The sequence below is a fragment of the Somniosus microcephalus genome, chromosome 6, assembly GCF_052327205.1.
Source record: "Somniosus microcephalus isolate GS21.2 chromosome 6, FLI_Smic_1.0, whole genome shotgun sequence".
Taxonomy (NCBI): domain Eukaryota; kingdom Metazoa; phylum Chordata; class Chondrichthyes; order Squaliformes; family Somniosidae; genus Somniosus; species Somniosus microcephalus.
This window is the reverse complement of record NC_140992.1, coordinates 69,698,410-69,725,951: the sequence shown is the minus strand read 5'-3', so window position 1 is coordinate 69,725,951 and position 27,542 is coordinate 69,698,410. Positions and strand designations below refer to the sequence as shown.

Sequence of the window (27,542 nt, the reverse complement as noted above, 5' to 3'; positions counted from 1 at the left end):
TTGGCACTCGCACGGGCCAGCACTGCAGCATGCACAGCAAACAGCTGAAGGACAGACTGCTGGGCTGCTGCTGCGCGGCGAGTGCCCTGGCGATGCCTGGCTGATCCAGCGAGGGTGGCAGCAGTTAGTGCCCGTGTGGCCCTGGTCTGCGTCCGCATGACACCAGCCAGTGAATGGACGGCACGACTGAGCACTTGGCTAGAAGCCGACTGTGCTGCCGTGAAGTCCTGCAGACTCCTGGCCTGTGCTGCCGCGATGTCCTGCAGACTCCTGGCCTGTGCTGCGCTGAATAGTTCCAGACTCCTGGCCTGTGCTGCCCCGAATTCCTGCACACTGCTTGCCAGTGACTCTATGGAGTCAGGCATCCTTGCCACTGCAGCCATGAGCTCAGTGTGCCTGCGCTCAGCCTGGACGGCCATTTCCTCTAGGAGGCGCACCTCCTCTGTGCTCACCGTCACAGGACTGGAGGCCGCACTCACCCTCTGGGGAGAAGTCCGCCGAGCTTCCCCACCCCTCCCGCGTTGCTGCAGGCCGCTGGGCCCCGGAGCTTCACTCTCCTCCGACCCTTCCCCCCGGCTCCACTCCAGGGAAGACGTGCCCCCTACATTGCCATGGGCTGGCGCGGCTGAGGGTGGCACTGATGGGTCGGCTTCCTCTTCCTCCTCGTCTTCCGAAGCACTGACAGTGGCAGCTTGAGGGCCCGCCTCCTCACCTGGCGATTCACCATCTGAAAGCAGGAAGGCACAAGAGTAGCTTTAGAGTGAGGACAGGGCAGCAGCGAGGGAGGCATGAGTGGTGCCATTCACCGCATTGGTCGGACAGTGGCAAAGGATGCTGATCTGATGCGCAAGTGGAACGAGAGAGGTCCAAAAGGTGATGCCCTTACCATTGGTGCACAGAACAGGGTCGGCATCTCCACTGGCGACGGGGCCAATCAGCCGGCCTCCCATAATGCGCTCCACACGCTGGTCGAGGTCGGAGAGCTCTTTGAGGTCAGGACGGCCTCCGCCTGTCTCAGTTCGGTTGCTCCGGTTGTGCGCAACCTTGGCCTGCAAGAGAAAGGACGGCCTCTAAGTACAGTGTGTAGCCCTGATCTTGTCTGCACTGCCTCCCATGGTCGAATAGCTTGGACAGTGTGTAGCCCTGATCTTGTCTGCACTGCCTCCCATGGTCGAATAGCTTGGACAGTGTGTAGCCCTGATCTTGTCTGCAATGCCTCCCATGGTCGAATAGCTTGGACAGTGTGTAGCCCTGATCTTGTCTGCAATGCCTCCCATGGTCGAATAGCTTGGACAGTGTGTAGCCCTGATCTTGTCTGCAATGCCTCCCATGGTCGAATAGCTTGGACAGTGTGTAAAGTGCTGAATGCGCAATTGATTTTCATGCCAGTCCCAGAGCTGCTGGATGAGGGCTGGCCATTAGGGCTTTCAGGTCCCTTTGCCCATAATGTGAGGTGCACATGCAAGGATGAGGAGGACACTGGAAAGGGTACTCACCCTGACAACCCGAGTGAGGTCGTTGAACTTCTTCCGGCATTGCACAGGCGTCCTGGCAACCACGCTGTTGGAAGACACCCTGTTGGACACCTCCCTCCAGGCTTTTCAGTAGGCGCTGGGCAGCGGCCTCTTGCCACCTTCTGGGAACAAAACATGGCGCCTGCGCTCCACTCCGCCAACCAGCACCCTCAGGTCTCCATCGCTGAAGCGCTGCGCTCTCTCCCTGGCCTTCTCCATAGTCCTGGGCGTTGTACAGGTGAAGCTGAAGTGGTCAGGCCTAGGTTGAGGGCTGCAGTGTGCAGGGCGTGGCAGGCAATCAAATCCCTTTAAGAGATGACCGGCGCCAGAGTGTCTGCCGTCAATCAAGAACTCGCCGCACCTGCGCTGCGCCCGGCCTCGGGGCTATCGCTCAGCACCGCCGGCTTAGCGCCTAAAGATAGTCATGCATCGCCTGTTTTAGCGCAGCAGCAACCTCTTGGGGCGATGCGACTGAATATCGGCGAAGGGGGTGCAACTTTGCGCCGGGCGCAAACTTTAGCGGCCGCCCGACTTTACCGCCCCAAAAGTGGCTATACTGAATTTCTAGGCCAAGGTATTTTATAATGCTTTAAATATTTTTAATTTTGGGGTCAGCCACTAATTAATGAATGAATCAATAAAATATGCCATTGACAAATGAAGGCGGCCTTTGGGGGAGCTGCGCAGCCACAAATTAATAAATGTGGCTAAACATCAAATCAGGATTTGGGTAAGCTGGGTAGCTGACAATTAAATAAATATGCCCCAAATAAATGCATCAGGCTTTGAGAAAAGTGGGTCAGCAAGAATTAATGAATTTACTAAACATGAAAGTAAGCCTCTGGGAATAGAGACAGCCACAAATGAATTAATTAAATAAATAAGCTCCAAAATAAATTAGATGGGTTGTCCACTTTCAAATCACTCTCTCTCCACTCCTCTGAGCTTTCCCTCAGGTCCTGCTATCTTTCTGGCTCTCCATATCCAAGACCAACACAACCTCCCAAGCACCATGGCCTAGAAATTCAGTTAGCGCCTTAGGAGGAGGAGATGTTGGGCGCTAGGCGGCTAGCGGCCGGGCGCAGCGCGATCTGCGCCTCTCCCCAACTTCACTCACGATTTAGCGGCGGCGCAAAGTCTTTGCGCGCGCTCAGCTGCGCGCGCAGATCCTGCCGTCATTTCCTCGTGCAACGCCCTTTGTGCGCCCCAAACCGGAAATTCAGTCGCGACGCCCTATTGTGCGCCTGGCGCCCCTAGCAACTGGTAGAGGGGAACGGTTCTCAGTCAAAGCGGGGCGCCGGGGGCGCAAATTAAAGGGCACACCTCCTGCAGTAGAAAAGGCTGCCATTTGGCAGCACTCCTTTTTGAGAGACGGATCTTTGCAGAGAGACAAAGGTAGAGAGCTTTCTGCTTTGGCTCAACACTCGGACAGGTACTTGTGGCTTCAGGCCACAGCTTTCCACTTGTCTTTGCCTTCAGTGACATATCATTGTTTGCTAACATATCATGGGGGCTGCAATGGGTGCAAACGCTGGCTTTCTCCATTGCATCCAAAGGGCTCACAGACGCCGTGAGAGAGTGGCAGTCCTGGCTAGACGGAGAGGGGGCAACAGGCGTCGGGAAAGGAGGCCTTACCCACCCAGGGTATACCGCCAGCAGTTCTCCTATCTGAACATGTCTGACGAGCAGTGTTCGGAGGCTGCGATTCAGAAGGGACGTGGTCACAGAGATCTGCCACCTGCTTGGCGGTGATCTGCAGCCACATCTGAGGAGCAGGACGTCTCTGTCGGTGGCAGTGAACTTCTATGCCACCGGCTCCTTCCAATCCGCTACTGGGGACATGTCCAACATCTCCCAGTTCGCCGTGCATTGCTGCATCCGCCAGGTGACCAATGCCCTTTTCAAAAGGAGACGTCAGTTCATCTCCTTCTCCATGGCCCTTGTCAAACAGCAACAGCGTGCAATGGGCTTTGCAGCATTCGCGGGCTGCCCCATGGTGCAGGGCGCCATTGACTGCACGCATGTGGCTTTGCGGGCACCTCTGGAGAATGCCGAGGATTACCGCAACCGGAAGGGCTACCATTCGCTCAACGTTCAGCTGGTGTGTGACCACAGGCAGCTCATCCTAGCTGTCAATGCCCGCTTTCCAGGCAGCAGCCACGATGCCTTCATCCTGCGCCAGACATGTTCCAGGCCCAGCCTCACCCATGAGGATGGCTTCTCGGGGACAAAGGCTATCCTTTGTGTACCTGGCTGATGACCCCGCTCCGTGCGCCCAGCACCCCTGCTGAAGAGGGATACAACGACAGCCATCAAGCGACCAGGAACATCATTGAGCAAACAATCGGCGTCCTGAAGCAACGGTTCCGCTGTCTGGATCGTTCTGGTGGAGCCCTACAATATTCCCTGGAGCGAGTCTCCCATTTCGTGGTCGTGTGCTGCATGCTGCACAACCTGGCTATCCACAGGACTCAGCCACTGCCACTAGAGATTGGAGGACCACCTGAGGAGGAGGGGGAGGAGGAGGAGGACCAGCACAGGAGGGAGGCAGAAAGTGCAAGGGCCGCCCGTCGCCGGCTTATTGAACGTCGGTTCTAGGCCCCCTCTCAGGGAATGGCTCGTGTCAATGTCACCAGATGAATGTAGCCGCTCCACAAGCGCTCAGACGAGCAGGGCAACCAGGACTTGCAAAAAAAAGCATGCACAGTGCGATTTAAGAACATTAATTTATTGCAAACCTCTGCCCTTCCCACATTACAACCTCATGGAGAGAAGCCCCCTCCAAAAACACAAAACTAACAGTCTCGGCCTTACAAAACAAAGAAAGACACCAGTCTCGGCCTTACAAAAACACAAAGCATTTGTGCAGACCTTCTACTTTTTGCCCTGCGAGGGTGATGCCTTTCGCATCCGTGACTGGCCCCTGCCCGCCCTGCAGCTCCTCCTCAATGGGACCCCAGTGGCTGCAGCAAGGCTGGGGGAAGGCTGCTGAGGGTCAATGGCGAGACGGCAGATTCCCTTGGGGGTCGGCCTGCACCAGCTCTGGCCCTGGAGGGTCCGGCTGCTGACTGCTCCAACTCTGCTTGGGCAGCAGCAGTCTGTCCAGCGGCTCGTGGCAGCTGCACTGGCGGAGTGGCAGTGTCGGCTGCAGGAATGGTGCCAACCTGACAGATCGCAGGTACTCCCTGGTCGCCTGATACATTGGCACTCGCACGGGCCAGCACTGCAGCATGCGCAGCAAACAGCTGAAGAACAGACTGCTGGGCTGCTGCTGCGCGTTGAGTGCCCTGGCGATGCCTGGCCAATCCAGCGAGGGTGGCAGCAGTTAGTGCCCGTGTGGCCTTGGTCTGTGTCCGCATGACACCAGCCAGTGAACGAACGGCACGACTGAGCACTTGGCTCGAAGCCGCCTGTGCTGCCGCGAAGTCCTGCAGACTCCTGGCCTGTGCTGCACTGAATTGTTGCAGACTCCTGGCCTGTGCTGCACTGAATTGTTGCAGACTCCTGGCCTGTGCTGCTCCGAATTCCTGCACACTCCTTGACAGAGACTCAATGGAGTCAGGCATCCTTGCCACTGCAGCCATGAGCTCAGTGTGCCTGCGCTCAGCCTGGACGGCCATTTCCTCCAGGAGCCGGACCTCCTCTGCGCTCACCGTCGCAGGATTGGAGGCCGCACTCACCCTCTGGGGAGAAGTCCGCCAAGCTTCCCCACCCCTCCCGCGTTGCTGCAGGCCGCTGGGCCCCAGAGCTTCACTCTCCTCCGACCCTTCCCCCCGGCTCCCCTCCAGGGAAGACGTGTCCCCTTCATCGCCATGGGCTGGTGCGGCTGAGGGTGGCACTGATGGGCCGGCTTCCTCTTCCTCCTCTTCGAATTCGGAATCGCTGACAGTGGCAGCTTGAGGGCCCCCGCCTCCTCACCTGGCGATTCACCATCTGAAAGCAGGAAGGCACAAGAGTAGCTTTAGAGTGAGGACAGGGCGGCAGCGAGGGAGGCATGAGTGCTGCCATGCACTGCATTGGTCGGACAGTGGCAAAGGATGCTGATCTGAGGCGCAAGTGGAAAGAGGGAGGTCAAAAAGGTGATGCCCTTACCATTGGTGCCCAGAACAGGGTCGGCATCTCCACTGGCGACGGGGCCAATCAGCCGGCCTGCCATAATGCGCTCCACACGCTGGTCGAGGTCGGAGAGCTCTTTGACGTCAGGACGGCCTCCCCCGGTCTCACGTAGCTTCCTCCGGTTGTGCGCCACCTTGGCCTGCAAGAGAAAGGACGGCCTCTAAGTACAGTGTGAAGCCCTGATCTTGTCTGCACTGCCTCCCATGGTGGACTAGCCCTGACAGTGTGAAGCCCTGATCTTGTCTGCAATGCCTCCCATGGTCGAATATCTTGTACAGTGTGTAAAGTGCTGAATGTGCAAGTGATTTTCATGACAGTCCCATAGCTGTTGGATGAGGGCTGGCCATTAGGGCTTTCAGGTCCCTTTGCCCATAAACTGAGGTGCATATGCAGGGATGAGGAGGACACTGGAAAGGGTACTCACCCTGACAAGCCGAGTGAGGTCGTTGAACTTTTTCCGGCATTGCACAGGAGTCCTGGCAACCACGCTGCTGGAAGTCACCCTGTTTGAGACCTCCCTCCAGGCTTTCCGGTAGGCGCTGGGCAGCGGCCTCCTGCCACCTTCTGGGAACAGAACATGGCACCTGCGCTCCACTCCGCCAACCAGCAGCCTCAGGTCACCGTCGCTGAAGCGCTGCGCTCTCTCCCTGGCCTTCTCCATAGCCCTGGGCGTTGTGCAGATGAAGCAGAAGTGGTCAGGCCTAGCTTGAGGGCTGCAGTGTGCAGGGCGTGGCAGGCAAACAAATCCACCCTCCCCCTTTAAGAGCTGACCGACGCCAGAGTGTCTGCCGTCAATCAGCAACTTGCCGCACCTGCGCTGCGCCCGGCCTCGGGGGTATCGCTCAGCACCGCCGGCTTAGCGCCTAAAGATAGTCGTGCATCGCCTGTTTTAACGCAGCAGCAACCTCTTGGGGCGATGCGACTGAATATCGGCGAAGGTGGCGCGAACTTGCGCCGGGCGCAAACTTTAGCGGCCACCCGACTGTAGCGCCCCGAACGTGGCTATACTGAATTTCTAGGCCCATGTCCTCTCGCTTACCATCACCATGTCCACTTCTTTATAAAACAACATTTCCTGCAACTTTCCACTAATGTGACAGGAGATCCACTAGCAATAAATTTGAGTCTTACATCTGTTATGCATTTACTGTTTGGCACATTTACTTCCTAGATCACAAATCTGTCAGGCTTAGGTATTAAAACTGGGTATTACCTTTAACAATAACTTAAGTATACTTACAATTATTATACTTGTATTTTAGCCCTCCTGATACTAGGTGATGCTGCTGTGCCTCCAAACTTCATATCCCAGCTAGGTCTCCTGCCACCATCTGTAAACCCATTGCCAGAGGCTGTAGGGAATAGGGGTGAGAGGAGAGAAGCAATGGGAGCTGAAGGGGCTGGTGTAATATGGAGTAAGGGTAGAGTACGGACAAAGGGGATAAGGTAATGGGGATCACAGAATGGAGAAATCTAGATGGGAATGAGTGAGTTGGGATAGTAGAAGACTGAGAGGATGGAGTTGAGGCAACAGTTGAGGCAACAGTGAGGAGAGGAGAACATAAAATAGGTGACCAGACCAAGTTGCAAAAGGTAGCGGAGTATGCAGAGCATGAGAGTTGTACCAAGGAGAAAGGGTCGGGGACATAGAGAGGTGTAAAGCTGGTTGGAGAGTGGGTTCCGGGAAGGTAAACCACTTGGCAAGGCAATGGGAGTGAAGGGAAGCAGGGAAAGCAAGAGAGTGAAGTGAGGTGGGAGAAGAAGTGAAGGGAGCTGCCAACGCCTACAAGCTCTCAACGGCTCCCTCCCCCACTCTAAACCTGTTCTCCCAGGTTTCCCAAGCGCTCCTGCTCCCAACCTACCAAAGTATTAAAATTCATGCCAGAGACAGAGAGAAACCAGTGAGAGAGAGAGAGGACAGAGAGCGCGCGCGGGAGAGACAGACAGACAGAGCGTGAGATAGACAGACAAAGCGCGAGACAGGCAGGCAGAGAGCGCGAGACAGACAGAGAGCGCGAGACAGACAGAGAGCGCGCGAAACAGACAGACAGAGAGCGCGAGACAGAGACAGAGAGCGCGAGACAGACAGACAGAGAGCGCGAGACAGACAGACAGAGAGCGCGAGACAGACAGAGAGCGCGAGACAGACAGAGAGCGCGAGACAGACAGAGAGCGCGAGACAGACAGAGAGCGCGAGACAGACAGAGAGCGCGAGACAGACAGAGAGCGCGAGACAGACAGAGAGCGCGAGACAGACAGAGAGCGCGAGACAGACAGAGAGCGCGAGACAGACAGAGAGCGCGAGACAGACAGAGAGCGCGAGACAGACAGAGAGCGCGAGACAGACAGAGAGCGCGAGACAGACAGAGAGCGCGAGACAGACAGAGAGCGCGAGACAGACAGAGAGCGCGAGACAGACAGAGAGCGCGAGACAGACAGAGAGCGCGAGACAGACAGAGAGCGCGAGACAGACAGAGAGCGCGAGACAGACAGAGAGCGCGAGACAGACAGAGAGCGCGAGACAGACAGAGAGCGCGAGACAGACAGAGAGCGCGAGACAGACAGAGAGCGCGAGACAGACAGAGAGCGCGAGACAGACAGAGAGCGCGAGACAGACAGAGAGCGCGAGACAGACAGAGAGCGCGAGACAGACAGAGAGCGCGAGACAGACAGAGAGCGCGAGACAGACAGAGAGCGCGAGACAGACAGAGAGCGCGAGACAGACAGACAGAGAGCGCGAGACAGACAGACAGAGAGCGCGAGACAGACAGACAGAGAGCGCGAGACAGACAGACAGAGAGCGCGAGACAGACAGACAGAGAGCGCGAGACAGACAGACAGAGAGCGCGAGACAGACAGACAGAGAGCGCGAGACAGAGAGCGCGAGACAGGCAGACAGAGAGCGCGAGACAGACAGAGAGCGCGAGATAGAGAACGCGAGACAGGCAGACAAAGAACGCGAGACAGACAGACAAAGAATGCGAGACAGACAGACAGAGAACGCGAGACAGAGAGAACGCGAGACAGACAGACAGACAGAGCGCGAGACAGACAGACAGAGAGCGAGACAGACAGACAGAGAAAAAAGGGGACAAAAAAGTGAGAAAAGGAAAAACAGCAACCCAAATAGAGACTGCCACGAGAGAGAGACTTTATCCTCTGCCTCATCATGAGCAATGTTTCTGGAGATCCATTAGCACAATTGATTATTTATTTATTTTATTTCTGAACTTTAATGTGTTAAGTTTTACAATGATTTACAATGATTATTTATATATTTTTTATCTGCTACTGTGTTGTGTATTAAGTTACAATTTACTTTGATATTGGCCCATAATTTGTGGTCAACGGTGAAGCAAAGGCGATTGCTGTGGACCTTGAAAAAAGCTGCCTTTCTCGACGTGCAATTGACGGTAGCGCTGCATAATCATAATCCCCAGCAAAGAGCTGCAGTGACGTGAACAAGCTGTCTAAGCAGCCAGCCAATCACATTGAAGAATTCTCAGAGACAGCAAACCAGGAAATGAAAAGCAGCTTTTATCCAGACTTTTGAAAAATATTAGAGGGAAATAAAGATTGGGACTTTCACATGGGGAAAGTCCCAATCTTTATTTCCCTCTAATATTTTTCAAAAGTCTGGATAAAAGCTGCTTTTTCCATTTCCTGGTTTGCTGTCTCTGAGAATTCTTCAATGTGATTGGCTGGCTGCTTCAGACAGCTTGTTCACGTCACTGCAGCTCTTTGCTGGGGATTATGATTATGCAGCGCTACCGTCAATTGCACGTCGAGAAAGGCAGCTTTTTCTCAAGGTCCACAGCAATCGCCTTTGCTTCCACCGTTGACCACAAATTATGGGCCAATATCAAAGTAACCCATTGTAACTTAATACACGAGAGTTTAAAAAAATTGTAATTTTTATTACAATGGAGAAATTTGATGCTCCACAAATATACAAATTAGTTTTTCAGGACCAGCACGGTTGGTTAGCCGTCAATACACTGTTAAAACCCCAGTTACACCCATTCTAACAAGGCTTAACATTTAATGGGGTATTTAACAGTGATATTAGCGCTGAAAAGCCCACGTTTTCGTCAGTTCCACTGATTTCCAGCTACGGGGGAGGGTCCACAGCGCAGCCAGTGTCGGCGCAGTGACGGACTGACCGCAACTTCAGGATTTCCACGTTTAGATGCGTATGTACTAAATCCTGAAGTTGCGGTCAGTTTCAGAGGAGTAATGACGGCGAATGCTGACAGATAGCTGTCATTACTCATCACAAAATCCGGGCCAATATATAACAATAGAGGCCCATCATTGGGAGCGGAGCAAGCCTATGGTAAAAAAACATCTCCATCAAACTTTTGTAATTAGCCTGTGTAGAATGCACAGTGAGTGAACAAATACATTTTATTAATTGGCATATATTTTATCTATAAATTGTGAGGCTGAACTGTAAGAATGACCCAAAAGTTCAAATATTGACCATGCTACACAAAATAAAGTAATAAAGAACTTGCATTTACATAGCGCCTTGTACAATGTCCCAAAGTGCTTTACAGCCACTGTAGTCACTGTTGTGAGGTAGGTGTGGTGTATGTAACCTGTTCCACCTTAAGAGAACTTAAGCCTGTTCCACCTTAAGAGATGTACTACTTTCTCTGGCTGCTGTATACGTAATACCGGTGGTGACCACCGGTATATAAGTACTGTGTAGTGATATTGTATTTAGTATAGTCCTGACCTCCAACTAGTAAAGACCTGTTGAACTTTATTCTTGTAGTCTGTGTCAGTAATTAATCTTAATACAACTGGAACACACAGACTTAACAGTGGCGACGAGTCCGATTCTTACCCTGCGGCAGTTTATATCCACGGCGGCTTCGTCCACAGAACGGGCGTCGAAGAGAGGCATCCACCCTCATCACCCTGCTGGAAGACACGTCGCGCGGCAGGCATAGAGAACCCGGAGTGCAGAAGACATCCTGAACTCGAAGCCTCCATCAGCGGCAGTCAGCTATCTTCTTTCTACCTCGGTGGTGGGTAAGCCGGTCAGCGACGCGAGCAGAAAGTCGGCCGCGTTGGCTGTACAGACGGGGGGGGGGGAGGAAGACGGAGGAATAAGGGCGGTGAGATCGATCGCGACTGGAGATAAGGGCCGGGCCGCATTCGGGCCGAAAGGCACAGCGCAGGGACATCGATCGCGGCTGGTGATAAGGGCCGGGCCGCTTTCAGGCCAAAAAGGCGCAGCGTCTGGGGCGACTGAAGGCGCGAGAGCCGCGGTGAAGGCGAACGCAGCCGGTGCTAATAACCGGGCTGCAAGAAGGGCTGCGAGGCGCGACATCGGGGAAGCGCGAATGCCCGAGGGAGCCGCGGTGAAGCGGAGACAGCGTCGGGGGAGTTACTAACCGCTGGGAAAGGGGAGCAGCAGCGGCACGCCAAACGCCATTGCAGCCAGTGGGTGAAGACCGCCAAGCGCGGGAAAACCGCCATTTTGTAGGCGGAGGACGAAGACAAGAGCGGGAAGCCGCCATCTTGGGATAAAATAAATTGCAACGATGCCTAAACATGGGAACATTGATACCTTTGATGGCGACATCGAAGATTGGGCCATGTATGTAGAACGCATACAAAATTATTGCAAAGCAAATAAAATCCCAGATGCAGAGAAAGCACTAACGTTATTGAACTTAATGGGTGCAAAGACATACGGGCAATTGAAACACCTTTTATCACCAGATGAACCGGCGGATAAGACGTTCGAGGAGATTGTTACTGTCCTGAAAAATCATCTAAACCCCACGCCGCTGATGCTAGCGGAACGATTTAAATTTTACAGCAGAAGGCAGCTGAAGGATGAAAGCAATGCTGAATATTTAATGGAATTGCGTAAGCTGGCAAAGTACTGTCAGTTTGGAACGGGACTGACAGACGCGCTAAGAGATAAATTTGTGTGTGGATTATTAAAAGAAGATACACAAAAGCGACTGCTCGAGGAGAATGAGCTGACGCTTGAGAAAGCGGTCACTATGGCAGCAGCACACGAAGCCGCAGCGAGAGGCACGGCAGTAATGCAGCTACGGTCACCGGAACACAGTACAAATAAATTGGGTTTGAGTACTGTAAAATGTTATCGTTGTGGAAAGACAACACATGATCAGAACCAGTGTTGGTTTAAAAACCAAGAATGCAGAACGTGTGGCAGGCTTGGCCACATAGCTAAAGGTCAGGAAAGAAGACCAGCAACAAAAAGTCACCGCAAGGAAAATACATAAAGGTGCACAAGGTGACAAAGACCAGTTCGAACGAACAGAAGTCAGATTCAGACGCTAGCAGTAATGAACTGGGTAGCTTAAGAGTACACAACGTTGGTAAGGATGCAGATCTCCAGACAATTTGGGTCACTCTTCAGATAGCAGGAGTCCAAGTAAAGATGGAATTGGACACTGGATCGGCATTGACGGTCATGAATAAGAAAGATTACAAAAGGTTATTCCAACATATTCCCCTACGGGATACGGAGATTATATTGAAAACATACACGGGGCAAAGAGTGTACCCCATCGGAAAGATAGAGGTAAAAGTGGTCCACAAGGGCGAAGAAAGCCAAGTAATGGACTTATATGTGCTACCTGAAGGAGGTCCACCACTACTGGGACGGGAGTGGATTAGGAAAATGAATATGGACTGGCACTCCTTAAAAGCACTAACGGTAGATTCCGGGGAAACAGATGTCAAACCTAAACGATTGTCCAAAATATTGGATGATGCTAAAGAGGTGTTCCAGCAAGGACTGGGAACACTGAAAGGAATTACGGCAAACATCAAGATTGATGAACATGCACAACCAAAATTTTTCAAAGTCAGACCGGTACCCTATGCAATACGACCTACTGTAGAAGCGGAACTGGAAGTGCTAGAACGTTCAGGTGTACTGTCTAAGGTAGATTGGAGTGAGTGGGCTACGCCCATTGTTCCCATTATGAAACGTCCTTCGAGCAACAAGCCAGGAGAACCAGGGAAGGTTCGCATCTGTGGAGATTTCAAGATCACCGTTAATCCGGTGCTTCACACGGTGCAGTATCCGCTTCCGCGGATTGAGGATATTTTTGCTTCGTTGTCTGGCGGGAAACACTTCACCAAGATAGACCTGGCGCAGGCGTGCTTACAGATGGAGGTTGATGAAGAGTCACGCCAGTACCTCACGATCAACACGCATAGAGGTTTGTACCGGTATAATAGGCTGGTTTTTGGAGTGGCATCGGCTCCGGCAATTTGGCAGAGGGCCATGGAGCAGGTATTACAGGGAATTCCAGGCACACAATGTTACCTGGACGATATTCTGATTATAGGTGATGGTGATGAAGAACACCTCGCAAACTTGGAACTGATGCTCAACAGACTGAAAGAGTATGGACTTAGAGTTAATCGGCAGAAATGTGAGTTCTTTCAGAAGCAGATCTCGTACTGTGGTCATGTCATTGACCGGGAGGAGCTTCATAAGTCTCCTGACAAGATAGAGGCAGTTGTAAAGGCTCCCGCTCCGGATAATGTCTCTCAGTTGAGGTCGTTTCTGGGATTGATTAACTATTACCATAAGTTTCTACCGAATCTATCCACGGTACTGCACCCGCTGAACGCTCTTTTACAGAAGGGGGTACCATGGGAATGGAGCGAAAACTGTAAGAAGGCATTTCGCAAAAGCAAAGAATTGATCACCTCAGAGGAAGTGTTGGCTCACTTCAACCCGACACTGCCTATTCGGTTGGCTTGTGATGCTTCTCCATATGGTATTGGGGCAGTACTCTCACACAAGTTGCCAAATGGCACGGAAAGGCCAGTCGCGTTTGCATCCAGATCATTGACCTCCGCTGAGCGCAACTATGCGCAGATCGATAGGGAGGCTCTCAGCCTTGTATGGGGAGTGAAGAAGTTTAATCATTACCTGCAGGGCCAAAAATTCACACTTCTGACAGACCATCAGCCGTTGGTATCCATTTTTAACCCTAAGAAGGGTGTTTCGGTGATGACAGCACAGCGACTCCAGAGATGGTCCCTTTTCCTAGGGGCACATCAATATCAAATAGAATTCAAAGGTACAAAGCAGCATGGTAATGCTGATGAGCTGTCGTGCCTGCCACTACCTGAAGCAGAAGAGACGACGAAAGTTGACCCTGTTGAGTTATTTCATTCGACCATCATCGAGTGTTTACCAGTCACCAATGCAAGTATTGAAAGAGAAACCAGGAACGACCCGACACTGTCCCGAGTTTACGAGGTGACAGTGAAGGGATGGCCAACACATGGTGATCCTCTGTTACCGGCATTCTCGGCAAGGCGAGACCAGCTGTCCGTCTGCCATGGTACTTTGATGTACGGGACAAGAGTGATTATTCCTCCCAAGTTACGGGAAAGAGTTCTAAAGGAACTGCATGAAGGTCATCTGGGGGGAGTTAAGATGAAAAGTCTTGCTAGGGCTTATGTATGGTGGCCGGGCATTGACCAACAGATAGGAGTTGAAAAAAGCTGCGCTGGGTGCCAAAAAGTGCAAAATGCACCTCCGATCGCACCGCTACACCCATGGGAATGGCCTTCAGCCCCATGGCAACGCGTACATATTGACTTTGCTGGTCCATTCATGGACTCCATGTTCCTAATTGCGGTGGACGCACATTCCAAATGGCCAGAAGTGATCAAGATGAATACCACTACTTCAGAAAAGACAATTGCGGTGTTAAGAACAATATTCGCAAGGAACGGATTGCCAGAACAGATATGTTCGGACAACGGACCACAGTTCGTGTCGGAAGAATTCCAAAAATTCTTAAAGAAGAATGGGGTGAAACATTATACCTCTGCCCCATATCATCCGGCGACAAACGGGTTGGCCGAGAGATTTGTCCAAACATTCAAAAAGGCAATAAAGGCCATGAACGATGATCAGATTCCGTTACAACACAAGGTGGACAATTTCCTAATGGCATATCGAAACGCCGCTCATGCAGTGACTAACCAAAGTCCTGCCATGATGTTTTATAACAGGAGGTTGCGGTCCAGGTTGGACTTGTTAAAACCAAATGTGCGGAGGGAAGTGGAAAACAAACAGTTCCGGCATATTAATAACAAGTCCACTCGAAGTTTCGACGTAGGACAACCAGTGTTGGCAAGGGGCTATGGAAACGAAAAATGGCAGTCCGGAACAATTCGGGCCAGACAAGGACCTCTGATGTACACAGTAGATATTGGTAACAATGTGATAAGGCGTCATGCGGATCAACTGGTAGAATCAAGAGCAAGGGTCGAACCCATGGTTGCGACAGAGACAACTGTGGAAGACGTTAATGAACCTGAAGCATCTACCTCAGCAGGGACTGTGCCTGATGATGACGTCCAATACATAGGAAACCAACAAGAAGAGTCACCTCAGCAACAAGAATCAGAGACCACTGAAAGGTGTTATCCAAACCGAATCAGAAGGCCTCCTGAGAGACTGAACCTTTGAACTGTTTATACCTGAAGTTATATATGTATATAATGTTATGATGTTATGTTAAATGGGGATATGACTGTTAAGCTAAAAAGGGAGGATTGTGGTGTATGTAACCTGTTCCACCTTAAGAGAACTTAAGCCTGTTCCACCTTAAGAGATGTACTACTTTCTCTGGCTGCTGTATACGTAATACCGGTGGTGACCACCGGTATATAAGTACTGTGTAGTGATATTGTATTTAGTATAGTCCTGACCTCCAACTAGTAAAGACCTGTTGAACTTTATTCTTGTAGTCTGTGCCAGTAATTAATCTTAATACAACTGGAACACACAGACTTAACAGTAGGGAACACAACAGCAAGGTCCAACTAACAGCAATGAGATAAATATCTATCTTGGGTGTTGGTTGAAGGATACATATTGGCCAAGACACTGGGAAAACTCCCTGTGCTCTTCTTGCCATGGGATCTTTTACATCCACCTTAGAGAGCAGACAGGTCCTTAGTTTAATGTCTCATCTGAAAGACTGCACCTGCCAACAGTTCCGCACTGAAGTGTCAGACTAGCTTATGTGCTCAAGTCTCTGGAGTGGGGCTTGAACCCACGACCAGAGGCGAGAGTGCTACCAAAGAGCCAAAGCAGACACTGAAAATAGGGCTACTTAATGATATGATATGGGCTTCTTCAGCATTGTTTTCTCATTCAATGGATTGATAACCGTTTAGATCTGAAATCTGTGTCTCTTCATTGTTTCAAGCGATTCGTGACTGAACCAAACTAAATTTCTCAGGTCAATGACTAGCCACTTCTGGTTTACTGTCTCCATCGCACACTACTATTGGAAATAAAACAGAGAACACAGAAACCCTGGTCAATTAGAATGGTTGTTTCTGCCTCAGTCAGCTGGTACAGAAAAGAGTCTATTATGGTACAGTGCAGACCACTTGATTGGAATATTTAGTCATTCTAAAGTATACCCTTCTCGTGTACTACACACATTGGGGATTAATTTGTTCAGGGGTTTTCCTGGTCATTGTCCGTAACTTCGGCAGAAGAGTCATGGAAACCTTGGAACGTTATGGAGGATGAGCGGGAGAACCTTTGCGGAAATTCACCCTCATTACATGGTCTTTGAGAAGACAAACTACTTTTTTTTTTATTGTTTCATGTGTCATAATTTGTATTTCATGAGAAAAATCCGCATCCAACCAAGGGAAGATTTCCTCTGTGTTTATGATGTGTAACAAATCATAAAATCATTTAAAGATTGGGTTTATGACTTAATTATAATACAATCTTTCCTTTCCTCGCCCTGCCACACCCCCACCAGCACCCCCACCCCACCCGGTTGACAGCAGTCTAAATACAGGGCAACACTCTCTTCATCCTGCCTAAACAACATGCTTTGATGATAATCTCAGAAGAGTAACCCTAATGCATTTGTGTGACATTCACTTTTATAAACTCCATGGGGTAGATTTTCATCTTTACTGCCTGGGCGCTAAGCATCACCTGGGTGGAGCACAGAAAGGAAATTCTGGCGGGGAGGATTGCACGCTCTTTGCAGAACCCTGGCAGGTTTTCCTCCTATTAATAATATCAATGGAAGGGAATTCTGGCGGATCCTGTTACCACATACGATTCTCCCAGTCAGATTTTCCTCTCTACGTTCACCCAGGTGGTAAAGATGAAAATATCTACCCCATAAATCCCTGAATAAGATTGCCAATTACTGCTGCATTGCTGATACTTATACTCTGGCTCCTTTGGAATTGAATTTAGACAATGGAGACTCTTTCATGCAGGCGCCCAACGCTCTCCACAAAGGCCTTCTTTCAATCAATTAATCTTGGCTGAGTTCAAAACCAGTTTGAAAAGATAGTATTCTGACCAATTGCATCACTGTGCTTGCTTTCTACATTTCATGAAAGATTTGAACACACAATGCAGAAATGAGAGTCATTGTTGAACTCCGTTTTACAGTTATAGCTGACTTTCAGATACATTCATTGAAATAACAAGCACTTACAGGCAGTCTGATGCCTGTCTACCCGAGTTCATATAAATATAGGATGTAATACCTTTGATCAATGTTACTGCCATTTCTTTATTGTCATTCATCACTCGTTCTGCAAAGGGTTTTGTAACAATTTGATCAGGATCCAGCTGCAAGGTGAAGAAACCTTCCAGGCCCAGATACTGACCGGTGTCAACATCTTGACAATGAGCGATCTCATGCAATTCCTTACAAGATAAAAAAAAAGGAAAAATATTAGTGTTACCTAATAAAAATGTAGAAGTTACAGAACAGGAGGCCATTTGGCCCATCACATCTGTGCCAGTGCATGCTCTTTAACTTGAGAAATCTTCTCTAAACTCATTTCCCTGCATTATACCCTATAATCACCAATAATTGCTACAGAATTCCATTTATCAAACACGGGCCACTTACTCATGATGGTCTTCATAGATTTTAAAAATGTCAATATATATATACACAATAAAAAGGAGAATTCCAGATTATCTATTGTCAAATACTTGTCTACAAGTTATAATGTTGTGAATGAATATGTTCCAAGAAAGAACTTGCATTTATAAAATACCTTACTGCACGTCTCAGAAACATCCCAAAGTGCTTTACATACAATTAATTATTTTGAAGTGCAGCAACTGTTCTTATGTAGGTAAATCTGAAAGCTGTTTTATGAACAACAAAGTCCCACAAACACTGGTGACACTGGCTGTGGAAAGAATGTTGGACAGGACAGTGGGAATTCTCCCAGCTTTACTTTGAATATGTCCATGGGATTTTTAATGCCCACATAAACCACCAGAATAGAAAACAAGCCTTGTTTCAAAGTCTCATCATAAGGATGACATATCCAACTGTCCACTCCCTTAGTACTAAAATGAAAAGTCAGTCTTGTTCATGCACTAAAGTGGGGCTTGAACTCACAACCGACTGACTCAAAGGCAAAATTGCTACCAATTGAAGTATGTTGACACTTGATCATGAATGTTCAACTGGTATTACATGACTCCATGTTCACATAAATGTTTACTCTGAGATAACTAATTTTTCCACCTAATTTGTTGTTGCCTAATTTTCAGTTATTACTATCCGTAATAATAGAAGCTATGTGATCGGAGATGTAACTTTAGTAAAATTCTACAGTGTTTTAACTCCATTCACAGCTCCTCCAATAATTACATTACCCATGCAAGCCTAGAGCAGGATCTGGACAACATCCAGGCTCGGCTGGTAAGTTAAATTTGTGCCACATAAGTGCCAGGTAATGACTACCTTGAACAAGAAATGATCTAAGAAATGAAAATTATGAAATGGAAGGTCCTAAGAAAAATGAAACAATACTAGGCCACTTAGCTCATTGGTCCCGTTGTTTACAATAGAACCTATATAATTTGCATAATTTAATCTTCTAAGGGTAAAATTTCTGAGCTATAACTCAAATTTCTTACTGGTCCCACAAAAGAAAACTGCAGAGTAATGATCCAACACTAATCTAAATTCTACAATGTATTTACAGCACAGAAATAGGCTATTTGGCCCAACAGGTCTATGCCAGTGTTTATGCTCCACACAAGCCTCCTCCCACCAATCTTCATCTAAACCCATCAATATATCCTTCCATTCCTTTCTCCCTCATGTGCTTATCTAGATTTTCCTTAAATGCATCTATGTTATTACTCCTTGTGGTACAGGTAGACTATCCTTTATCCGAAAACCTTGGGACCAGCTGAGTTTTGGTTTTCGGAATTTTTCGGATTTCAGAAGGTATTGGGAAATTTGTCGGGGGTGGGGGTCGGCGGGGGGTCGGGGTCGGCGGGGGGGGTCGGCGGCGGGGGTCGGCGTCGGCGGGGGTCGGCGTCGGGGTCGGTGGGGGGTCGGGGGTGGGGGTCGGGGGGGTCGGGGATGGGGGTCGGGGGGGGTTCAGGGTCGGCGGGGGTTCGGTGGGGAGAAAAGAATATCGGACGGGCCGCGGTTCGGGTCGGGTCGGGTCGGGGGAGAAAAGAATATCGGGCGGGTCGCTACAGCTATCGGACGGGCCACTGTATTGTCGGGTTCACTCTCCCGGTACCTCCTTCACACTGCCCGGCTCGGCTTGCAATCTCCTACCCAGGAGGGAACTCTGTGACCCTCTGCCCTGCTCAGCGTAACTCGTGCGCCACTCTGGTCATGTCGGGCGCACGACTTACGCTGAATGAAAAAACTTTCGGTTTTTAGAGGTTTTCGGTTTTCGGAAGTTCGGATAAAGGATAGTCTACCTGTAATACGTTCCACATTCTTACCACTCTCTGGGTAAAGAAGTTTATCCTGAATTCCCTATTGGATTTATTAGTGACTATTTTATTTATGGCCCCTAGTTCTGGTCTTGTCCACAAGTGGAAACATCTTCTCTACATCTACCCTATCAAACCCTTTTATAATCTTAAAGACCTCTATCAGGTCACCCCTCAGTCTCCTCTTTTCTAACCTGTTCAATCTTTCCTGATAGGTATAACCTCTCAGTTCTGGTACCATTCTAGTAAATATTTTTTCTCCAGTGTCTCTATGTCCTTTTTATAATGTGGAGACCAGAACGGTTCACAGTACTCCAAGTGTTGCCAAACCAAGGTTCTATATAAGTTTAACATAACTTCTCTGCTTTTCAATTCTATGCCTCTAGAAATGAACCCCAGTGCTCTGTTTGCTTTTTTAATGACCTTATTAACCTGCATCACTACTTTTAGTGATTTGTGTATCTGTACCCCCAGAGCCCCGTTCCTCAACTCCATTTAAACACTTAGGGCTAGAAATTCAGTAAGGCCCCGCCAGCTTTGCGCCCAGTTACCGCCCAAAGAGGGCTTCTGCACCAATAGAGGAGTTTGTGCTGATATTCAGCGCAGCGGTAATGGCGGCGGTAGCCAGTAGCGCTGCGCCGGCACCGATGACGTCATCGGTGTGCGCAGTGCCCCGGTTCCGCCCCGATCCCCATATTTAGTTGCGGCCGCCTCTTCCGCAGCGGCCGCAAACAACGTTCTGCAACCGTCGCCGTCCTGCAGCCTTAGTGGCGCTAGTTAAGGCGGAGGTGCGGCCGGCCGCTTTTTCGGCGGCCGCCTGCCCGCACCTCCTTCCCCGGCCTCCTCCACCCCCCCCCCCCCCCCCCGCGGCATTGCCGGCTGCTTTCCGCGAGCCCGGCACTTCTCCGTGGTGCCGGGCTCATTTGCCGGCACTATCAAGCGGCGATCTCCCCATTGCAGGCACCTCCCCCTTAAGAGGAGGAGGCCTGCAGTACCGCAGCCTGCCGCTCCGCAGCGGGTGGCGCAGCGGCACCTACAGCGCTGAAATTCAGTTTCAGCGCCCCAAGCGGGGGCGGGCACACCCTGGAATAGCGCCCGGTTCTGACTTGGGGCGCAAAAACTGAATTTCTGACGGTCGCAACTGACTCCGCGCGCAGCGCTAACTTTTGGGCGCAAGCGAGCTGGCGGGGCCTTACTGAATTTCTAGGCCTTATTTTCCAAGGAGCATGTGACCTCCTTATTCTTCCTACCAAAATGTACTAGCTCACACTTGTCTATATTGAAGTTAATTTGCCAATTACACACCCATTCTGCAAGTGTATTCATATATTCCTGTATTTTGTTGCAGTCCTCCTCTGTATTAACTACACCCTCCAAATTGGTGTCATCCGCAAACGTTTAAATTGTACTTCCAATTCCAGAGTCCAAATAGTTTATGTAAATAGTGAACAACAGTGGTCCCAGCACCGATCCTTGTGGAACACCACTTCCCACCAGTTGCCAATCTGAGTAACTGAAATTTTTTCCTGGCCCCACAAAGAAAACTGTAAAGTACCAATCCAACACTGCAATATAAAATCTACTCTATGCATTCCACAGATAACACATCCATGCACTCCGCAGCAATGGAACAAGTGTCCTCTATAGTATTTGGTAAGCTATCCAGTTCTTATACTGATCAATACTGATCATTATCCAGGCCCTATTTTTAAATTTTAAAAAGTAATTAAAATTGTATTAACTTTTTAATGGGACTCTGGTCAACATTATTCACCCAACAGATGCAGTCATCAGTAATCTTTGAAGGAAGAGTATATTTTACATACCCCAAGCAAAGTAATTATGTAAATGAGAAAAACCTATCCCTTTAAGAGAGTTTCAGTTATACCTATACCATTTTACCTTCAGGAAGACTAATGTATTTTCTCCACACATGTTTTGACTAGAGTAGGGTATCTTAGTATTATTAAAAGGAGAAATCATTGAGACTCATTTTCTTACGGCTGCTGCTTGATAGGCGAGAACCTTTAATAACTAATCTAAAACAATTAACAAACAAGTCAATAAAAAGGAAAACAAAGTACATACAATTTTAATAAGATTATTTAAAAAAAAACATAGGACCACAATGCTTCTGGTGACTAGTAATTGCCTTAAAAATCTAGAGATGTCAGTTAATCATTACAGTATAATGCAGTCACCCAATCAACCACCTGGGTATACAAGATGGTAGTTCCATATATAAGAACATAAGACGTAGGAGCAGGAGTAGGTCATTTGGCCCCTCGAGCCTGCTCCGCCATTCAATAAGATCATGGCTGATCTGATCTTGGCCTCAACTCCACTTCCCTGCCTGCTCCCCATAACCCTTGACTCCCTTACCTTTCAAAATTCTGTCCATCTCTACCTTAAATATACTCAATGACCCAGCCTCCACAGCTCTCTGGGGAAGAGAATTCCAAAGATTCACGACCCTCAGAAGAAATTCCTCCTCATTTCCGATTTAAATGGGTGCCCCTTATTCTGAAATTATGCCCTAGTTCTAGATTCCCCCACAAGGGGAAACATCCTCTCTGCATCTACCCTGTCAAGCCCCTTCAGAATCTTATATGTTTCAATAAGATCCCCTCTCATTTTTATAAACTTCAATGAGTATAGGCCCAACCTGCTCAACCTTTCTTCATAAGACAACCCCTTCATCGCCAGAATCAACCTCGTGAACCTTCTCTGAACTGCCTCCAAAGCAAGTATATCCTTCCTTAAATAAGGAGACCAAAACTGTATGCAGTACTCCAGGTGTGGTCTCACCAACGCCCTGTACAGTTGTAACAAGACTTCCCTACTTTTATACTCCATTCCCTTTGCAATAAAGGCCAACATGCCATTTGTCTTCCTAATTACTTGCTGTACCTGCATGCTAACTTTTTGTGATTCATGTACAAGGACCCCCAGATCCCTCTGTACCTCAGCATTTTGTAATCTCTCCCCATTAAAATAATAATTTGCTTTTTTATTTTTCCTACCAAAGTGGATAACCTCACATTTTCCCACATTAAACTCCATCTGCCAGATTTTTGCCCACTCACTTAGCCTATCTATATCCCTTTGGAGATTCTTTGGCCTAGAAATTGGGTTGGGGTGCCAAAGTGGCGCAAAAGTCGCCTGAGCGCAGGATTTAGCGCAGCGATTGGAGTAATACCGATCGCCAGAAATTCAGTTTCAGTGCCCCTCAAGGGACTCGGGGCGAGGCTCGAGGCGCTCCGTGTCCCTCTTAGGGCGCTGAAACTGATTATTGCAGTGCAACGTGCCGCAGCGCCACACGCTGCAGCACGGCACGCTGCGGTACTGCAGGCCTTCCTCCCACTGTTAAGGGGGAGGTGCCTGCAATAGCGCGATCCCCGCTCGCGAGTGCCGGCAAATGAGCCCGGCACCAAGGAGAAGTGCCGGGCTCTCGGGGAAACAGCCGGTAATGCCGCGGGGGGGAGTGGCGGGGGGGGGGGGGGGGTTAGGAGGCCGGGGACGGAGGTGCTGGCAGGCGGCCGCCGAAAAAGCAGCTGCCCCGCACCTCCACCTTAACTTGCGCCGCTGCCGGCACAGTAAGGCCCCGTGAACCGGGCGCGGGTAGCGAACGGCGCAACTGCGCCGTTCGCTACCAAATATCGCAAATGGGGCACTGCGCACACCGATGACGTCATCGGTGGCGGCGCAGCGCAACAGGCTAACGCCACCATTAGCGCCCCTCCTGAATATTGCGGGAGGCGCAGCCAGTGGCGCTACAGCCACTGCCTGCCTCTTTAGGCGCTAACAGGTGGCGCTACTCACCCAATTTCTCCCCCTTTGTGTCCTCCACACAATTTGCTTTCCCACCTATCTTTCTATCAGCAGCAAATTTGGCTACATTACATTCGACCCCTTCATCCAAGTCATTAATATAGATTGTAAATAGTTGAGGTCCCAGCACTGATCCCTGCGGCACCCTACTAGTTACAGTTTTCCAACCTGAAAATGACCCATTTATCCTGGCTCTCTGCTTTCTGTTAGTTAGCCAATCCTCTAGCTATGCTATTACCCCCAACCCCGTGAGCTCTTATCTTGTGTAGCAACCTTTTATGTGGCTCCTTATCGAATGGCTTCTAGAAATCCAAATACATGACATCTACTGGTTCCCCTTTATTCACCCTGCTCTTTACATCCTCAAAGAACTCCAGCAAATTTGTCAAACATGATTTCCCTTTCATAAAACCATGCTGGCTCTGCTTGACTACATTATGATTTTCTAAATATCCTGCTACCACTTCCTTAATGATGGACTCCAGCATTTTCCCAATAACAGATGTTAAGCTAAGTGGTTTATAGTTGCCTGCTTTCTGTCTCCCTCCTATCTTAAATAGGGGCATTACATTTGCGGTTTTCCAGTCCGCTGGGACCTCTCCAGAATCCAGGGAATTTTGGTAGATTACAACCAATGCATCCACTATCTCTGCAGCCACGTCTTTTAAGACTCTAGGATGTAGGCCATCAAGTCCAGGGGACTTGTCCACCTTTAGTCCAATTAGTTTGCCTAGTACTTTCTCTCTAGTGATAGTGATTGTTTTAAGTTCCCCCCCCCACCCCAATAGCCCCTTGATTATCCATTATTGGGATGCTTTTAGTGTCTTCTACCATGAAGACCGATAAAAAATATTTGTTCAAAGTCTCCGCCATTTCTCTGTTTCCCATTATTAATTCCCCAGACTCTTCCTCTAGGGGACCAACATTTACTTCAGCTACTCTCTTCCTTTTTATATACCTGTAGAAGCTCTTACTGTCTGTTTTTATATTTCTTGCTAGCTTACTCTCATAAGCTATCTTCTCTATCATTTTTTTAGTCGTCCTTTGCTGCTTTTTTAAATTTTCCAATCCTCTGGCCTTCCAATATTCTTCACAACATTGTATGCTTTTGTTTTCAATTTGATACCATCCTTTACTTCCTTAGTTAGCCACAGATAGTTCATTCTTCTCTTGGAGTCTTTCCTTCTCACTGGAATATACCTTTGCTGAGAGTTATCAAATAGCTCCTTCAATGTTTGCCACTGCTTTTCTACAGTCTTAACCTTATATTTTCCCAGTCCACTTTAACCAAGTCTGCCTTCATACCTTTGTAATTACCTTTGTTTAAGTTCAGGGCACTAGTTTGAGACCTAGCTTTCTCACCCTGAAACTGAATTTGAAAAGATTTTTTTTTAATACAAAGATTGCTTGTATAATAGCTACACAATGAAATCAATATTTCTTCTAATTTATGGAGGCAGGGCAAGAAGATGGCAGTACATTTTTAAATCAAATGGAACTGACACACAATTTTAGGCAGTACTAATAACCTTTTGATCTAAATTCCACCCCTTCATTATTCAAATAGTAATCTTGAGTCAATGCCCCCTTGTTACCAATTCATCAACTAAGAGAAACAATCTTTCACTATTTATCCTGACAAAACCTTTGAACATCTTTGAGTTAAACAGCTTTATCTGCATTGCTTCAGTGAAAAAAGCCTCAATTTTTCAATCCTTTCTTTGTAACTATAGCCTCTCATTCCTGGTACTTTCTAATGAATTTTCACGGTACCATTTCCATAGCTCTAATATGCTTCCTATAAATAGGGTGCCCAGAAATGTATGCACTATTCCAACTTTGGCATCATCAATATCTTGCACAAGTTCAACATCACACCTTTGCTTATATATTCATACCCTATCTACAAAGCCCAGAACCTCATTTTACTTTATGTCCTTTCTATGTACAAATCTAGCTTCAAAGTTTTATCTATATGAACTCCTAACATTCTCTGTTCCCCATCCTATTACGATTCTTACCACTTTCAGTGTTCTTTTTCTTTTTCCTAAAATATACATCACATTTGTTTTTAATTGAACTGCTATTTATGTGCACACTCTGCCAAAGCATCAAAATTTATCATGCGCCCTAATTTGGCATGAGCGAACTTCAATATCATACCCTTTGTGCTTATGCCCAACTGATTTATATAAATGGAAAACAAAAAAGTCTCAGCACAGATCCCCAGGACACAACACTAACATCCTCTCAATCTGACAAATATCCATTTACACCTGCTCTTGCTTTCTGTCCTCTTGTCATCTCACTACCTATGCAACTAATTTTGCTTTAATATCATGCGGCTTAATTTTCATAATAAGCACTTATCAAATGCTCTGAATCATCCCTTAAGTTTGTAATAATGGAGTAACAAAGCTACTCCCAATATCTGAGCAGTAATATTATATTAAACAATCCTGAGCCTATGAAGAAAATAAGGACCAGCCCGGGTGCACAACATTCCCTAGATACCAACACTGTATGGGTTTAGATATTTTAATTTAACAACTAAATATGGGAAGTTTATTTTAAGGCTTAAGGGACTGATTTATTATAGCGCAAGTTCTGTTTTTAAAAAAGCAGCGTCAAACTCTTACATTAGATGGCTTGGCAGTGATGCCAAAGTTCTTGTTGTCTTCCAAACTGTCTATCTGCAGCATATGGTTAAATTCCTGAGAGATTTTCAATGTAGAAACAGGGTCTTCAAGTGCAACATTTGAAAATATTGAAGTCCTTAGAGATGGCAATATAGAAGTAACAGTGTTAGTTCTATCAGAGATTTGGTTTACAAATCTGTGACTCCTGGATGAACTACTGCCACAATCAGGGGAGACTGTATTTAGCCTTCCACCACAATGGTTTTCTTTCATTGTTCCATTCTGATGCAGAGATGGCTTGCCGTTTGAAACTGAATCTTTCTTGTCTGCTGTTGAGGAATCTGCAAAGTTAGGAGAAAAACATAGTATATTATATATATAGTATTTGTAAAAACAGAAGGTGTTAAACCAGCAATACGAAGTGCCAATAAGCCACACTGTTAATCTTTTAGAGACAATGAAAGAACAACTTGTCTCAAAACCTCATCACAGTCTTGATCCAGGCACAAATGCAAGGGCAGAATACAAGATGAGAGCTGAAAGTAGCTGCAAGACATCAAACATAGAAAAATAGGAGCAGGAGTAGGCCATTCGGTTCCTCGATCCTGCTCCGCCATTCAACATGATCATGGCTGATCCTCTATCTCAATACCATATTCCCGCTCTCTCCCCATACCCCTTGATGCCTTTTGTGTCTAGAAATCTATCTAACTCCTTCTTAAATATATTCAGTCACTTGGCCTCCACAGCCTTCTGTGGTAGAGATTCCACAGGTTCACCACCCTCTGAGTGAAGAAATTTCCTACCCTGTATCCTGAGACTGTGTCCCCTCGTTCTAGACACCTTAGCCAGGGGAAACATCATCCCTGCATCCAGTCTGTCTAGCCCCGTCAGAATTTTATACGTTTCAATGACATCCCCTCATTCTTCTAAACTCCAGTGACTACAGGCCTAGCCGACCCAATCACTTCTCATACAACAGTCCTGCCATCCCAGGAATCAGTCTGGTGAACCTTCACTGCACTCCCTCTATGGCAAGTATAACCTTTCTTAGGTAAGGAGACCAAAACTGCACACAGTACTCCAGGTGTGGTCTCACCAAGGCCCTGTAAAACTGTAGTAAGACATCCTTGCTCCTGTACTCCAATCCTCTTGCAATGAAGGTCAACATATCATTTGCCTTCCTAACTGCTTGCTGCACCTGCATGTTTGCTTTCAGTGACTGGTGTACAAGGACACCCAGGTCCCTTTGTACATCAGCATTTCCCAATCTATCACCATTTAAATAATACTCTGCCTTTCTGTTTTTTCTACCAAAGTGGATAACTTCACATTTATCCACGTTATACTGCATCTGCCATGTATTTGCCCACTCACTCAGCTTGTCTAAATCGCCTTGTAGCCTCTTTGCATCCTCCTCATGACTCACAATCCCACCTAGTTTCATGTTGTCATCAAACTTGGAAATATTACATTTGGTTCCCTCATCCAAATCATTGATATATATAGTGAATAGCTGATCCCTGCGGCGCCCCATTAGTCACTGCCTGCCACCCCAAAAAAGACCCATTTATTCCTACTCACTGTTTCCTCCTGTCTGTTAACCAATTTTCAATCCAATTATATTACCCCCACTCCCATGTGCTTTAATTT

The 27,542-nt window shown here is 48.1% G+C and overlaps 1 protein-coding gene across 5 annotated transcripts in view; it reads right to left on the bottom strand.

Moving 5' to 3' along the window:
* The window catches only part of zbbx (zinc finger, B-box domain containing), a 198,242-nt gene that overhangs the window by 69,076 nt on the left and 101,624 nt on the right, over positions 1–27,542 (bottom strand). For all 5 annotated transcript variants that reach the window (XM_085990387.1, XM_085990384.1, XM_085990383.1 and 2 more), the window contains 2 exons: positions 25,890–26,230; positions 17,199–17,361 (listed from right to left, as the gene is read on the bottom strand). In XM_085990387.1, the coding sequence (XP_085846513.1) occupies positions 17,199–17,361; positions 25,890–26,230 (504 nt within the window). The remainder of the gene's footprint in view (positions 1–17,198; positions 17,362–25,889; positions 26,231–27,542) is intronic.